The 16,194-nt window shown below is 40.8% G+C and overlaps 1 protein-coding gene across 2 annotated transcripts in view; it reads left to right on the forward strand.

Moving 5' to 3' along the window:
• MARCHF7 (membrane associated ring-CH-type finger 7) overlaps nt 1-15,747 on the forward strand; it is a 48,905-nt gene extending 33,158 nt beyond the window's left edge. For both annotated transcript variants that reach the window (XM_038751059.1, XM_038751058.1), the window contains 5 exons: nt 4,501-4,670; nt 6,816-6,925; nt 7,645-7,758; nt 9,955-10,003; nt 14,527-15,747. In XM_038751059.1, the coding sequence (XP_038606987.1) occupies nt 4,501-4,670; nt 6,816-6,925; nt 7,645-7,758; nt 9,955-10,003; nt 14,527-14,585 (502 nt within the window). In that variant the 3' untranslated portion in view covers nt 14,586-15,747. The remainder of the gene's footprint in view (nt 1-4,500; nt 4,671-6,815; nt 6,926-7,644; nt 7,759-9,954; nt 10,004-14,526) is intronic.
• The last annotated feature ends 447 nt before the right edge of the window (nt 15,748-16,194 follow it).

A 16,194-nucleotide genomic window follows, 5' to 3' on the forward strand; every position in this document is an offset into this window, starting at 1 on the left:
AAGCACAGAGTTCATTTTGACCACCCTTTAGCGTTTGAGTAAATAATCTGTTCTTGTATTCTTAAAGTTCCAGGGATATCCCAGTATATTATCACTTTGACATTCCTGAAATATTCCCATAATCACAAAGTTCCTTGCACATAGTAAGTGCTTAACAAATGCCATTATTCTTCTTCTTATTATTATTATAAAATGAAGAAACTGCAGAATTAAGTTTACTGAATTTAGTGGAGGTGAGCCATACTGATAAACCAGAACTTTCAGAAATGCTTTCCAACAGAATTGCTAAATAAGGAATCGCCGCGGATGCTTTATCAAATTTTCCATTATTTTAATGTGTATTTCTAAAAGTGACTTTTGTCCTTCTGAATATGCCAGTTTGTCATTTAAAGTATTAGAAAAAAGGAATTATGTATTTTATTTGCTCCTCAAAATGCTGAATTCCGTTCAGTTTATTCTATGCTGTGGAGTTGTAGTAATAACGTATAATTCTCTAAACTTAATGAATTGCACTTGATAGGCAGTCTTTTTCTCAGTAATATTTCAGATGGTCATTTTATAGGGGATAGAATTCAAAATCATGTTTGACATCCCAAAGTTTTGGATCAGAAAAGTTCTAAAATGATAATCTGTTGGAAAAAATTTCAGTTTAAGGCAGTAGTAAATCACTTTGTAGATTTTACGTACTACCTTAATGTGGGGGGAGATTGTTGTAAGTTTAAGTATCTGTAATAAACTTGAGCAATTTCTACTGCAAATTTAATATATGCAGCTGGATTGGCAGCGTTCGTAATGTTTCATTTGCTAAATCTCTGGCACCTGTTCAGAGTTGAAGAGGTGCAATTAAACTAATAAGGAGATGTCAAATTGAAATTGTCAAAGTCCCGCACACTCCTCCCCTTTCTTTTAAATTTTTGTGCAGTGGTGTGAAAATAGACCATACCAGAATAAAAAATACTCTTATTTTTTAGCCGTGTAAAACATTATTTATCTCTTAGGATGAAACTACCCTGGTCATTTCTAACACACAGTTCAAAATTTGGTCAAACAATAATATTTGTTTAACCATGTGTTCTCAAATAAGCAAATTGTTGTCAGAGTGCTTAGTAACAAGCATACCTTTTTGGCTGATATCCCAGTATGCAGGTATTCATTATCTCCTGTCTTTCCCTGACTTCAACATCTCCCAAATTGTGCCTCAGATTCCTCTTGATTTCTCTTTCTCTCAGAATCGTTCTCCTTTTCCTTTGCATTTACTGGCTCCCTCTTAGCTGCACGAATCTCATTGCTCAAACAAGAAACATTTCCAATTACTAAAACAAGAAGTGCATGATGCTCAGTTAAAAGAATTGTCCCTTGTGGTGTTTGCTCCAAAGCCTATAATGAACAGCATAACAGCGTGTTAATTGCTTAGGTTTAGTAGCATTTCTGGGAAGGAAGTTGGGAGAACTAGTACACTATTTCCATCGTGGGGTAGGAGACTCCTTCAAAACCCCTGGGGGAAGGATAAATGCATTGATTTTAATGTAAAAGGTTTTACTACATTCAAGTGGCATGCAGCCGAAGGCCCCCAATCATTCCCAAGACAGAGCTATTTTACTGAATTACTTCATAAATGTGTTAAAGGATGCAGGGTTATAGTTTGGAATACGTCTGGCAGCACCCTTGAAGCCTTTTTACCCCATCTAACTGAGGAGTGATTTGAGGCAAATCACAGTGAAGGAAGTCTATTCCAGCCTGCTTGCCTGTTGATCCAGAAAATAAAGGTCTTTATTTGAAGAGGATGATGATCATCAAGTCGTTAATATTAATAGTAATAATAATACTCCGTCTATACTGTGAGCTCGCTGCGGGCAGGGATTGTCATTGTTGTTGTATGTACTTTCCCAAGCATTTAGTACAGTGCTCTGCACACAGTAAGTGCTTGATATAGTACGATCGAATAAGTGAACAATAATGATAATGCTTGAGGTATTCATTAAGTGTTACTGTGTGCCAAGCACTAAGCACTGGGATAAATACAAGGTAATCAGGGCAGACCCAGCCTCTGCCTCACTTGGGGATCACGGTTTAAATAAGAGGGAGAACAGGTATTGAGTCCCATTTTACAGGTGAGGAAACTGAGGCACCCTCTCAAGTGCTACTCCGGCCACCTGTGCTTCTGACCCCATTCCCTCTCATCTTATGAAATCTCTCGCCCCGTTCCTCCTCCCCTCCTTAACTTCCATCTTCAACCACTCACTCTCCACTGGTTCCTTCCCCTCTGCTTTCAAACATGCCTACATCTCCCCCATCCTAAAAAAACCCCTCTCTTTACCCCACCTCCCCTTCCAGTTATGGCCCTATCTCCCTCCTACCATTCCTTTCCAAACTCCTTGAACAAGTGTCTACACCCGCTGCCTCTAATTCCTCAAAGCCAACTCTCTCCTCGACCCCTTCCAATCTGGCTTCCGTCCCCTACATTCCATGGAAACTGCCCTCTCAGAGGTCACCAATGACCTCCTGCTTGCCAAATCCCACGGCTCCTACTCTATCCTAATCTTCCTCGACTTCTCAGCTGCCTTTGACACTGTGGACCACCCCCTTCTCCTCAACACACTATCCAACCTTGGCTTCACAGACTCCGTCCTCTCCTCCTTCTCCTCTTATCTCTCCGGCTGTTCATTCTCAGTCTCCTTTACGGGCTCCTCTTCCCATCCCCTTACTGTAAGGGTTCCTCAAGGGTCAGTTCTTGGTCCCCTTCTGTTCTCTGTCTACACTCACTCCCTTGGTGAACTCATTCGCTCCCAGGGCTTCAACTATCATCTCTACGCTGATGACACCCAAATCTACATCTCTGCCCCTGCTCTCTCTCCCTCCCTTCAGGCTTGTGTCTCCTCCTGCCTTCAAGACATCTCCATCTGGATGTCTGCCCGCCATCTAAAACTCAGTATGTCCAAGACTGAACTCCTTATCTAGACTGAATTCCCTTATCTTCCCTCCCAAACCCTGCCCTCTCCCTGACTTTGCCATCACTCTAGACGGCACTACCATCCTTCCCGTCTCACAAGCCCGCAACCTTGGTGTCATTCTCGACTCTGCTCTCTCGTTCACCCCTCACATCCAATCCGTCACCAAAACCTGCCGGTCTCACCTCCACAACATCGCCAAGATCCGCCCTTTCCTCTCCATCCAAACCGCTGCCCTGCTGGTTCAATCTCTCATCCTATCCCGACTGGATTACTGCATCAGCCTCCTCTCTGATCTCCCATCCTCCTGTCTCTCCCCACTTCAGTCTATACTTCATTCTGCTGCCCAGATCATCTTTGTGCAGAAACCCTCTGGGCATGTTACTCCCCTCCTCCAATATCTCCAGTGGCTACCAGTCAACCTACGCATCAGGCAAAAACTTCTCGCTCTCGGCTTCAAGGCTGTCCATCACCTCACCCCCTCCTACCTCACTTCCCTTCTTTCCTTCTCCAGCCCAGCCCGCACCCTCCGCTCCTCTGCCGCTAACCTCCTCAATGGGCCTCGTTCTCACCTGTCCCGCCATTGACCCCCGGCCCACGTCCTCCCCAGGCCAGGAATGCCCTCCCTCTGCCCATCCACCAAGCTAGCTCTCTTCCTCCCTTCAAAGCCCTACTGAGAGCTCACCTCCTCCAGGAGGCCTTCCCAGACTGAGCCCCCTCCTTCCTTTCCCCCCACCCCCCCCACCCTACCTCCTTCCCCTCCCCACAGCACCTGTATATATGTTTGTACAGATTTATTACTCTATTTTACTTGTACATATTTACTATTCTGTTTATTTTCTTTTGTTAATATGTTTTGTTGTCTGTTTCCCCCTTCTAGACTGTGAGCCCGTTGTTGGGTAGGGACCGTCTCTATATGTTGCCAACTTGTACTTCCCAAACGCGTAGTACAGGTGCTTCGCACACAATAAGCGCTCAATAAACACGATTGATTGAATGAATGAATGAAGCGACTTGTCCAAGGTCACGCAGCAGGCAATTAATAGTCCCTGCTATTTTAAATATTAACTTAATCGTTGATCCTTTTGTCAGCGATTTTCCTGTGGGGCTAGGATCATACACAAGGCCATCAGACCAGTTGTCCATCCTGCTCAGTTTTCTGGCTCCAGTGGTGGTGCATGCCATCCGTAGGCCCTGGCTGTTTTCTGTTCTCCCCATCTTCCTATTCAAGGTGGCTCTGTTGGAAGCATCCAGGGCCTTGAAAACATGTCTCCCTGAGCCAGCAAGCCCTGCAGGAGAAGGGAATATGTGACACAGCCTTAGGAACAGGTTAATCCATCATATCCTCTCTCTCAGTTTTATACAAAGGGCCATTGGCAAGATAATTAAGGCTGTACTATCCTCATGCAACCATTTAATTGCATTTTTTATAGACTAATTCTAGAATCTGAGGAAATATTTCCAGAAATTTTGTTCTATTCAGACATAGTTGAATTTTATAGTCCAAATGTGCTCATCGCCAACTCGATTCATACATTTCTTTCCTGCCCAGCCTTCTCTTAGAAGACTCCGAAGAAGAAGAAGGTGATTTATGTCGAATTTGCCAGATGGCGGCTGCCTCTTCTTCTAACCTTCTTATAGAGCCTTGCAAATGTACTGGAAGTTTGCAGTACGTTCACCAGGAATGTATGAAAAAATGGCTACAGGCCAAGATTAACTCTGGTAAGATTTAATCACTTAAAGGCAATAAGTATAATAATTATGGTATTTAAGTTCTTACTATATGTCAAATGCTGAACTAAGGGCTCGGGGGGCAGAGCCCCAGTATCTGCAGTGGGCTGGGCTCCCCGAGGTTCTCCCCTCATTTTGAGGGGGCACTTATGTACACATCCTATAAACCCCATTACCTAAGCAGTAACTTCTGTAGTTATCCTCCTGCAGTGTGGCCTAGTGGAAAGAGTATGGGCCTGGAGTCAGAGGACCTGGGTTCTAATCCCATCTCTGCCTCTTGGCTACCGGGTGACCTTGGGCAACACATTTTGCTTTTCTGGGTCTCAGTTTTTCTCATCCATGAAATGGGGATCCAGTAATTGTTCTCCCTCCTACTTAGAGTGTGAACCCCCTGGGGAAACAGGGACTGTGTCTGGCTTGATTAACTTGTACCTATCCCAGTGCTTACAGCAGTGCTTGACACATATTAAGCACCTAATAAATATCAGTAGTATTATTGTTAGGGTAGATATAATGTATTTAGGTCAGACAGGGCCCTAAATAGGAGAACAGGTTTTTCAGTCTGCATTTTACAGATAAACTGAGGCCCAGGTAACTTGAGTGATTTTACCCAAGGTTACACAGCAGGCAAGTGGTAGAGACAGTAGTAGAACCCAGTTTCTCTGACTCTCGGGCGTGTGCTGTTTCCTGTAGACCACACTGTTCTCTAAAGACAACACTTTGCTTGTATTCCAGAATTAGTAATAACCTGTTCTGTTTTCTGTCCTTTTGACTACAAAATGTTGGGCTCTGTTGACAAGGGCTGAGCAGGCCGTGGCCCAATCTGTGGGGAAGTGACTCGGACGAGGTTGGAACGTCGCCTGTTCTTCTTAACACCTTGGGCCTTGGACCACTGCCCAGATTGAGAGTACAAAGTAGAATTTCCGGCAGGCTTTTCAGCTGGAACAGTTGACTTAGCCTATCATTCTCCATGCTTGAGTCCTAAAAGTTGTTCCTTCTCTCTCTCTCCCTCCTTTTCCTCTTCCTCTTCCTCTTAAGTCAGGTTAGGTGCACTCACACTGGGCTAAGAAAAAAACAACTAGCAGCAAGCCAGACACAGCCCCACTTACTCATTGGGTGTGGCCCAGCCCCAAATGATTGACCCAGAATGCAGAATAGGAACCTGGGTCACAATAAAATCGTGGAAAAATGCCCGTGTGTTTTTTCCAGCTATTCATAGGGTTTGGGAGAAATAATTATCTTATACTCCCACTCAGATTAGCTTTTGGTAGCTCTTAAACTCTTTGACTGTGAGGGCCTTCTGTAAAATATGCACAATATTAATTTCAGAGATGGATTTTTTCCATCCAGATTTCTCCTCCTGAACTCTGAAGTCTTACAAATTTTGGCTGCTGTTATTTCTTCTAGAAGTTATAATATTTATGATTGTTCACTTGGTGTAGTGCACTGTTCTGTTTGGGAAGCACAGATTGAAGAAGTGATATGCTCCCTGCCCATAGGAAGCTTACGTTCCGTAATAAATGGAAAGGCCAACACAGTGCAGCTCATTTTTCTGTCCCATAGGTCTCCCGTATATGTCCGACTTATTCTCCGCCTTAGCTCCTCACCTCCCGTAGTTGTGTACTAAAGGAGTTATTCATGTTTCTTGCTAAGAGGTTTTCCCTATTCATTGTGGCTGAAAATGGAACCACTTTCTCATTTTGGTCTGCCCTGCATATTACCACCCCTCCATTTAGATCCTCGCAGCTCTCAGCTCTGTAAAGAATAGCAGCTAACCCATGCCCGATCTGAAGCCCGGGTTGGGAACTGAAGCCTCAAGTGTGGTGGCTAGGAGGAACAGGGTGGGCATCGCCGGGAGAGGAGTGGCCCCGAGCTGTCTTCTTTCATTAGCCCTAAGATCGAGGGTCAGCGTGTTGCAATAAGTTGATCAAATTCTTAATTGCGGGGTGCCTCCAGACTTTGCCATCAGTATGCACCATCCCACCTGGCAACCGTGCAACTAATGAGAAGAAATGTTAATATACTCCTTTGAGCACTATTATCTGATTTTTCTGATCTGTGCTCTAGGTAGTACGGTTGTCATAAAACTTTAGGAAAACGGACTGTGATGACCTTGTATCCTCATTCTTCCACCAGGTTCGTCTTTGGAAGCAGTAACCACCTGTGAGCTCTGTAAAGAGAAGCTGCAACTTAACCTGGAAGATTTTGATATTCATGAACTCTATAGGGCACATGCAAATGAACAAGTTAGTATATTTTGCCTAATTGGTAAGTGTCTGTACAGTGTTTGGAGGATAACTTTGGAGGAAAAATCCAGTTGTGGTCAATGTCCTGCTTAACAGAATGCTGTTCTTAAACAGTCTCTTTCCCTAATGTAATCTTAAGCTTCCCTGTGCTTTGAACCTTCCATATTTTGTGAAACGTGGTTTCAAATCTCACATAGCCAGTCACCCATTTTTGTTAGTTGCAGTCCACTTTTAGAGATGGTTTGATTCCCAGATTTGTAATGATGTGCTGAAAAATGATGTCAGTGAACCAAGGCATTTTTTCCATATGAAATAACTTAGTTTTGAAGCCTTTTATTGTCTTAGAAACTCCTAAACAAATTGTTAGAACAAAGTAAAAAAGTATACCACTATTAACATCTAATTGGATTTATTTCAACCAGTGTGTTGAGAAGCCTTCATGTATCTTTGCATAGAGAAACTTGTCTAGTTTCAGGGCTTACCTGTGCTTTCTCGCTTTTCTCCCACAACAAATAATTATGGAGATTTGAATTAGATTCCCCCAAGGGAACAATGAACAACTGCGGTTTGTCCCTCACTAGAGCTGCCTGGGATGGGTATCTTGCAAAAATTACCAGTGGGCATGAGCAGTATTGACTGTGCATCTGTCTTGATTCTCCCAGAACTATATGTGACTGATGTTTCCTTTCTTTTTTTTTTCCTTCCCTTTTTCATTCAAGGCAGAGTATGAATTTATCAGTTCTGGTCTGTACCTAGTTGTGTTATTGCACTTATGCGAGCAACGTTTTTCAGACATGTTGGGAACTGCAAGTGAAGCTAGCACACATGTCCGGGTAAGTAATGTTAGGGCAGAGAAGGTGGAGGGGGGGGATTCTTGCCCAGGGAGAAATTTCTTTGAGAGAAAATTCTTCCTTGAAGTGCTAAGTAAATTTTTAAAAAAAGACATTTTTTATGTCTGCTGCCTATAAAATGATTAATTCTAAAATATTTCTCAGAAAAAGAAAAGTAATGCTTCTATTAGATCAAAGGATTGGAATATTTTGGCTTTGAAATGAGGGTAAAAGGACTATTATAGAGAGTACCAATATTTTATTCTTTATTTCAGACCTGAAAATCAAATACGAGTTCCCATATTCAACCTATAGCTCTGTTGATGATATATAGTATGAAACTTTAGGTTTTTTTAAAGATTTCTTAGATTGTCAAAAAAAAATGTTCTAATCAAAGAGTCTTGACAAAACCTTACAGATATAGTCAAAAATGCCCCACTGCCCGTGGAATTTTCACTAGCTCTTTACACGCATGATTACAAATGCTCCTGTGCTAATACATCAGCCAGAATTAACATCAGTAGGTGGAAGTACAGTATTAGAGCTGTGAGTGACATTTTTAGTTCATGTTAAAAATTCTTATGTGCCTGCAGGCTGATTTGGCCTGTGGCTTTTGCATGATTTACTTTAAATTAGCATAAATAATTTTCATATAAACTATTCACTTCACAAAAATCCAAAGCTTATTTTTCTATTTCTTCAACAATAGTAGCATCTCATTTTTTGTTTAAATCCAAGTAGTGCCATGAATATCCAGGGAAGAGAAATAGGCTCTGGATTACCTAGGCCACCCCTTCAAAAGAATTTTGAAATACCAAAGAGACCATTCTTCCCTTTCTCTTCCTTTCTCCCTCCCCCCCCTCAAAGTTAGCACTAGATACTTAGTTTTTTGCTTCTTGGAGGTTTCTCCACTAGGCCACATCGTGCACAAAAAATTTCACACCCTTTATTTTCATTCATTGCACTGAATGAAGTACTGACAACTTGTCATGAAATGTTTAAAACATAGCCCTTAAGTCTTTCTACTGAATTAGGAGTTGACTGTTCCAGCTCATCTTTGTTTAAGCCATTGCTCAAATATGGAATGAGTATTTTTATGATTTTTTCAAGCTGAACAAGCGTGAGCAGCAATGAGAGCATTCTGATTTGAGAGTGAATATTGTTATATCAGTAATACTGTACCATCTCAGTCAATTGCATTGAGTGCTTACTGCCCAGAGCACTGTACTAAGCGCTTGGAAGAGTACACTACAATATAATTAGCAGAAACGTCCCTTGCCCATAAAGAGCTTAAGGTCTAGAGGACGAACTTAGAGTCTGTCTCATGTCAAAAAGCACCAACCTCTGACCTGCTCGGAGATTTTTTAGACCATGCGCCTCATTAAATTATCCCTGGATGAGGTTGTTAAGGAAAATGCCTAATCTACCTGTTACATTAGTGAGAAAGTAGAGGAGTCCTGGTGATGTACCCATGGTCCTGGAATTTGAACAAACATCTTCTATCTGCCCGTAGCAAAGGCACAGAGCCTGTACATTGAGCTCTTATTTTTAAAAAGAGAAATCAGTATTCCCAAGAGCTCCCTATTGTCGAAAAACAGAACTGTTCTTACATCTTTAGCTTTATTTTGAATGTTTACTTATTAAATCAGTCCCACAGTAGAGAGAATTTGGAGAAGGAATAGGGAAACATCGAATCCTAGATAAATAATGGAAAATGGTTTTTGATGTTACATTGTATCAAAAAACATTTAATTACTTATGTTGCGTTATTTCAAATTGAGCGTTTAGTTCTGCACTAACTAGCGTGAGGCTATCTAGTTCAAACCGCGCTATTTTTAACTCTCAGGTTGCAGAATAGCAAATCTCTGGAAAAAAATGTACTTGACAAAGGGTGGACTAGCACCGATCGGGATGAGCAGCCCCCAGTCCAGCTAACACAATGCAAAGCATTGAGTGGAAAACGGGTTTTGAAGAAGTGAATATTCACGTTCTCGCTGGATTTTAGTTTTGAAAATGTAAATCCTAGTGGGTTTGTATGTTTTGTGGCTGTCAAGAGAATTGTCAGAGCGAGAGCTCTAAGGGCCTGAATTAATGATTAACAGTTTTGTTAAAGAAAAAAATGAACCTCCTGTACTGAACCTCTCTACAGATCCATTTTCAATATTTAAACTACTGTATTTCTTTCTGCATTGTTTCTAGTTTATTAACCTTGCGAGAACGCTTCAGGCACATATGGAAGATCTCGAAAGTAGGTGGCATTTCCCATCCCCAGTTGTATTGAATTTATTTTTGCAATTAAACCAACAGAAAGAAAATTTCACTGTTCCTTTTAGAGAGCATATTACATAATTGACAAACCACAGCGGTTTGTCTGGCTTGACATACTTTCATAAGCTGCAAGAAGGGTCTACGGGTTCACTTGATTTAGATTTCTGGAATTTGAAAGTGGGTACTGGTGCTAATGAAATTGAATTGTCATTTTAACTAATGCTTTTTACGTTACACTAGTATCTCAGGAGTTTGAGGTTAAATATTGGCCTAATATCATCCTAATGAGTGATCTTTTAGCCAAGTATTGGGAGGATTTTATGCATACCCTGGACAAATAAATGTTTGGCAGTTTTGGGTTGGTAGATTGAAATCCTTGGAATAGTGAATTATTTATTGGCTGATATGGAAATCTTTTCCATAAAATGACATGGTGTAATGGTGGCCATTTGATTTCTTTGTAGATATTATTGATTGGGTTTCTGAAGTTTGGTCCCATAAGCACCACACAGAAGGCCTCAGGTTCTACCTCAAACCTGAAGGTTTCCCTGCATATTCCCTCTCCAAATCATCTAGAAGAATATCAGACAAAACTGGTCTTAAAACTTGGGGTAGCCAATTCTGAATAATGGCTGTTTATCCCAAATTTTTGCTTCCTATTTTTCAGCGAAAGAACTAAGTCAGAGTTTAGAAAATCAAAATTCATGCTATATTTTTCATTGATGGATAGCTTCATGTAATAAAGATGACCCATGCATTTTTTCAGTTATCCAACAAGCCACGCAACCCCAATCAATTCCCAAATATCACTCATCTAGGAGCAGGGTAATTGGAGTGGAGGGAGGGAGGGAATGTAGGCAAAGTTCAGGGTCAATTCACACTGGGTTCTCAAGGAGTGAGAGCTGTGACTTTTCCCATTTTATTTCTGTGCCAAAGTGAAATTTTCCTGCCCTGTAAGTGATGCTGGCAGGAGTAATTTGACAAATTCAGTTTGCAGGACAGTCAGAAAGTCACATTGTGGCAAAGGTCAGTGCAGTATGAATTTGAACTTCAAGTCGGAAGTCCCTGGCCCAGTTGGAAATTTTTTCCGCCGTTACTGGGTAAATCTGTGACGGGGCACAAGAAATTCCTTTTTTTGATGCAGTATAGCATCTCACATGTTAGAGGAATTTTGTATTTAATTTATCTTAAGACAATAATGGATTTAAATGAATGAGTGTAACCTTGAAGCTGGACTACTTTATTGAAAGCAAGGGAAATATACACACGGGATTCAGTCTAGGATATAAAGTCTTACAGAAATGTGTTTAGTGTAAGGAATAGGAAGGTATGATTAATAAAAATAATTAAAGGCGTCTTGTTGAATGCAGGTTGAGCAGGTTCATTTTAATCCCCAAGACTCCACATTGTTAAATGATTCTTTCATAAACCCTTTCCACCCGCCAACCCTCCCACCCTCTCCTGGTAAATAGGTTCACGCTGGAGCAGACAGTATACTGACAGCAGGGTCAGTATGTCTTATTTTCTTAAAGTTGAAAGTTTGTGCATTTGTGCACATCTCTGATATGCAAGCAACAAGATCAATCAATCAATCAATCGTATTTATTGAGCGCTTACTGTGTGCAGAGCACTGTACTAAGCGCTTGGGAAGTACAAACAAGATCAGGCAGCACCTGCTCCTCTTCTTCCTTTTCCCTCCCTTTCCCCTGTCTCTCCCATAACCCAATTTTTGATTCTGCGATTTTCTAAAAAAAAAGGTTCCGGAATTAAATTTACCAGAAAAAAAGAGTGCATGCACCCCCCCATCCATATCTGTGGAAAGTGTAACAGTGTGATGTTCTTGGCAAATCTATTTTCTGCATCCCTTCTTGAAAAACATACGGTACATGTAGTCTATACTTATTCATCTTTCCTTCACTATTGATTCAGCCAGCTTGCTAAAAAAAAATTAGTGGACATCCTGGTTTGACTTCCCTATTTGGGGTTTTTAGTCCTGCTACCTCACTATCTCCAACTCATCTTTTTGAGGGTTAGGAAAATCAGCTAGACCTTTTTTTGTTGTTTTTTCAGCAGCATTCAATAAATGATGGAACTTTACATTTGTGGACATCCTGGTTTGACTTCCCTATTTGGGGTTTTTAGTCCTGCTACCTCACTATCTCCAACTCATCTCTTTTGAGGGTTAGGAAAATCAGCTAGACCTTTTTTTTTGTTTGTTTTTTCAGCGGCATTCAATAAATGATGGAACTTTACATTTCTGTCACTGGGAAAGATACATCTAATTTAATATGAAGTATACGTTTTAGGCTGCCCTCCCTATGTGATCCATCATACCCCTAAACTAAAATTTTTTTCCTCACCAACCTCACGTAACCCCTGATTATGACCAGTTCTCATAAAACATGGGGTTTGCAGTGTCGGAAGCTCATTAAGGAAAATTTGTGACTGTAGTACTCATGGTGTCCGTCGCCCACAAGCCATTTCTCCGTACACCGCACCATCCTGTCTCTAGACAGGCTCAACTTCTAATATTCCTTAATTCCTCAATGGTGTTTTAGTTTAAATAAGTGTACTTTCAAGAGATCAAATTCAAGAACATAAGACCATAAGAAATGCCATCCTGGGTCAGACCATTGGCCATCCGGTCCAGTTTTCGGTCTGTCCCTATCACTCCTTTATCCCCCACGATGGGGAAAGAAGGGTCTTTCTTCTGTTTTGAACCTGTCACCTTCAATTAACAGTAGATGTTCTTAGGTAATAATAATAATGGCATTTATTAATTAGACTTTATTAATATTTTATATATAGACTTATATATATATAGACTTTTAATATATAGACTATTAATATTAATAAATATTAATTTATTTTAGACTGTGAGCCCACTGTTGGGTAGGGACTATCTCTATGTGTTGCCAACTTGTACTTCCCAAGCACGTAGGACAGTGCTCTACACACAGTAAGCGCTCAATAAATACGATTGATGATGATGATGATATTAAGCGCTTACTATGTGCAAAGCACTGTTCTAAGCACTGGGGAGGTTACAAGGGGATCAGGTCCTGCGGGGGGCTCACAGTCTTCATCCCCATTTGACAGATGAGGGAACTGAGGCCCAGAGAAGTGAAGCGACTTGCCCAAAGTCACACAGCGGATAGTGGCCTAGTGGCCAGAGCCCGGGAGTCAGAAGGACCTGGGTTCTAGTCCCGGATCAGCCACCTGTCTGCTGTGTGACCAGGGCTAAGTCACTTCACTTCTCTGGGCCTCAGTTACCTCATCTGTAAAATGGGAATAGGTAGATGGGGATGTACTTCCTTTGGATAAACATAGTAGTGTGCTATCCTAAAAGGTAAAGGATAATGACAAGTTCTGTCCACTATTTGAAGCCATCCTTTGGTCTTTTGTGTGGAACTTAATATTATAAAACAAAACCTAAAAATAGTAGGTTCACCGATTTCCTCAGGCCACATCCTTATTGACCCATTCTCCCCACAGGCTGTCAGACTAACTGCTTACTGGTCCTGAGTGTGATTTTTACCAATCTGTCAGGCCCAAAAGTGAGATTTACTGATAGATGTCCATTCAACTCTTGAGCTGTTCCAATGCAGGGGGAGTTCCATCGGCTGGCACTCCTCCAGTACAGTGACCATGGCTCAAGATAAATAGAGAAGCAGAGTGGCTTAGTGGAAACAGCCAGGGCTTTGGAGTCAGAGGTCATGGGTTCGAATCCCTGCTCCGCGAATTGTCAGCTGTGTGACTTTGGGCAAGTCACTTCACTTCTCTGTGCCTCAGTTCCCTCATCTGGAAAATGGGGATGAAGACTGTGAGCCCCCTGTGGGACAACTTGATCACCTTGTAACCTCCCCAGCGCTTAGAACAGTGCTTTGCACATGGTAAGCGCTTAGTAAATGCCATTATTATTATTATTATTGTTATAAATTACATTTGTCCTACCAGGTTCCTACAGAATTTCTGAGGTGGATGACACCTGTGATTTATTTGTGTCTAATTTATCTATTTGGTCTACAACTTCCACTGTGGTTACCGTAATTTGATTCCAATCTTTTTGCACAAGAAAAACAACTGGATATGGGAACCTTCCTGGCACACATCCTCAGTAAAAACTATTTTCATCTTCGGATTCATCATTAAATGGCACGATATTCCTTATTCGTCGTAGTGTTGCTCACAGGGCATTCTTTAGAACCCTTTATTAGGTCACCTAATCACTCACCTGTTTGCACCTGAACTGTCACTTTTCCCTCCCGTTCTTATTCAGATGAGCTCAATCTTGTTGAAATGTACCTTTCCTCTAGCTTGTAAAAAGTAATCTATATATGGTGGGGTTTATAAATTTTTTTTTACTTTTTTAGGAGACCTCTGTAAACCGCATTGTGATGTTTTTGAACATTCTGAATTTGGCCGCATTTTGGATTTGGAATATTTTCGAAGTCATTAATTCTGTTGTCTTTGGACATTAATTATATCACGTTCTTTCAACAGCTTCAGAGGATGATTCCGAAGAAGACGGAGACCACCACAGAACCTTTGACATTGCCTAACGCATGAGAAATGGAAGAACTGCAAAAAAAAAAAAAAAAGCTGATTCAAATTGGTGATAAATCATCCTAGGTTAATTTGGGGAGGTGCTTATTCAAAATACAGTGGATGTCACTATATTTTTTTTTTCATGTATTGTGAAATTAAATTCTACTGCTGCCCTCTGGAACATGGCCAATGAATCTAGTCTGTTCAGGAACTAGTAATTCAAAAGATTTCCCCTTGTAGTGACTGGGAAAGTGTTAGCCTTGTTTCAAAGTATTTAAGCAACATTTCTTTCTCCCTTCCCCTCTCTTCCCCCCTCGTTTTGTGTTCTAATTACTGTAGTCAGATTATATTCATGGAAAATCATTTTATTCCCTTGGTAGTAGAGAGAGATGGGGAAAGTACTAGTACAGGTTTTAGACGGGGAAAAACATAAAACAAATCCCAGTGTTGAATTGCCTATTAAGCTGCATACGTTTTCCTTTAAACTGCCTTAAGCTGTTTGTTTTTAATGGTTTTTGTTAAGCGCTTACTGTGTGCCAGGCACTGTACTAAGCGCCGGGGTAGGTACAGGATAATCAGGATGGACAGCTGCTGTCCCACACAGGGCTCACAGTCTTAATCCCCATTTTTTTTGCAAATGAGTTAAGGGAGGCACAGAGAAACTGCGACTTGCCCAAAGCCACACAGCAACAAGTGGCAGAGCCAGGATTAGAACCCAGGTCCTCTGACTCCCAGTAGGCCACTCTGCTTCTAATTTGTTGTCGTCTCATTTTGATTAAAAAAAAAAAAATTGTTTCCAGTGTTTGAAAAAAGAAAGGTTCAGAAGCACTACAGTATTTGATCTCCAAATTTAAAAAAGTGTGACTTTATTTGAAACAGCAATAAGATCTCGCAAGGGGCTAAACAGGAAATATTTAAACGATGGTTTTTTTATGTATTGATTTGGAAGTTACGGACTATATTTGATACACTATTCCTTAAGGAATATTACATCTGTAAATTCTTGTATTTCAGCATTCCCTGCAGAAATGCAACCTGGCAAAAAGCATTACTACAATCCTAATTGGTTTGGATCCTTGAACTTTTTTAGGTCCCGCACTCAATGTTGAAACACTGGTTATCAATGTGTTTTTTAGTGTTGTAACTTCTTTATAAATAAATACTATGTATGACTTGTTTGCATTCGTCTTTTTTAAAATGATCTGCGTTTCTTATTGCTAAATTTGGAAAAAAAATGTGTTTTTGTCTATTGTAGTTCTTCTGTGGTCCTGAAACAGGCCGTGCCAGCAACAGATCACTGTCCACTTTGAACTTTTTTAACTTTCTCTAATGTATCGTAAATGCGGTTTCCTCTCTGTGGGAGGACTGAACTGAGGTCACAGATTAGTGCTGAGAAACCGTAAGTCATTGGCTACCACTAAATCAAATTCCTACATCTTTAATCTATAATTTTTTTTTATCAGGATCAACAAGTCTGCCGAGGTATATACTACTATACAACTTTTCCATTCATTTGTGATTGAAAAGACTTCAAACTGTATTGGCAAAAGGTATTTTATTGTCCATTTTTTTTACTGAAATGTAAACCACCTTTCATACAAAAATATATGTCATCAAAATTGA

Source organism: Tachyglossus aculeatus, chromosome 9, assembly GCF_015852505.1.
Source record: "Tachyglossus aculeatus isolate mTacAcu1 chromosome 9, mTacAcu1.pri, whole genome shotgun sequence".
Classification (NCBI taxonomy): domain Eukaryota; kingdom Metazoa; phylum Chordata; class Mammalia; order Monotremata; family Tachyglossidae; genus Tachyglossus; species Tachyglossus aculeatus.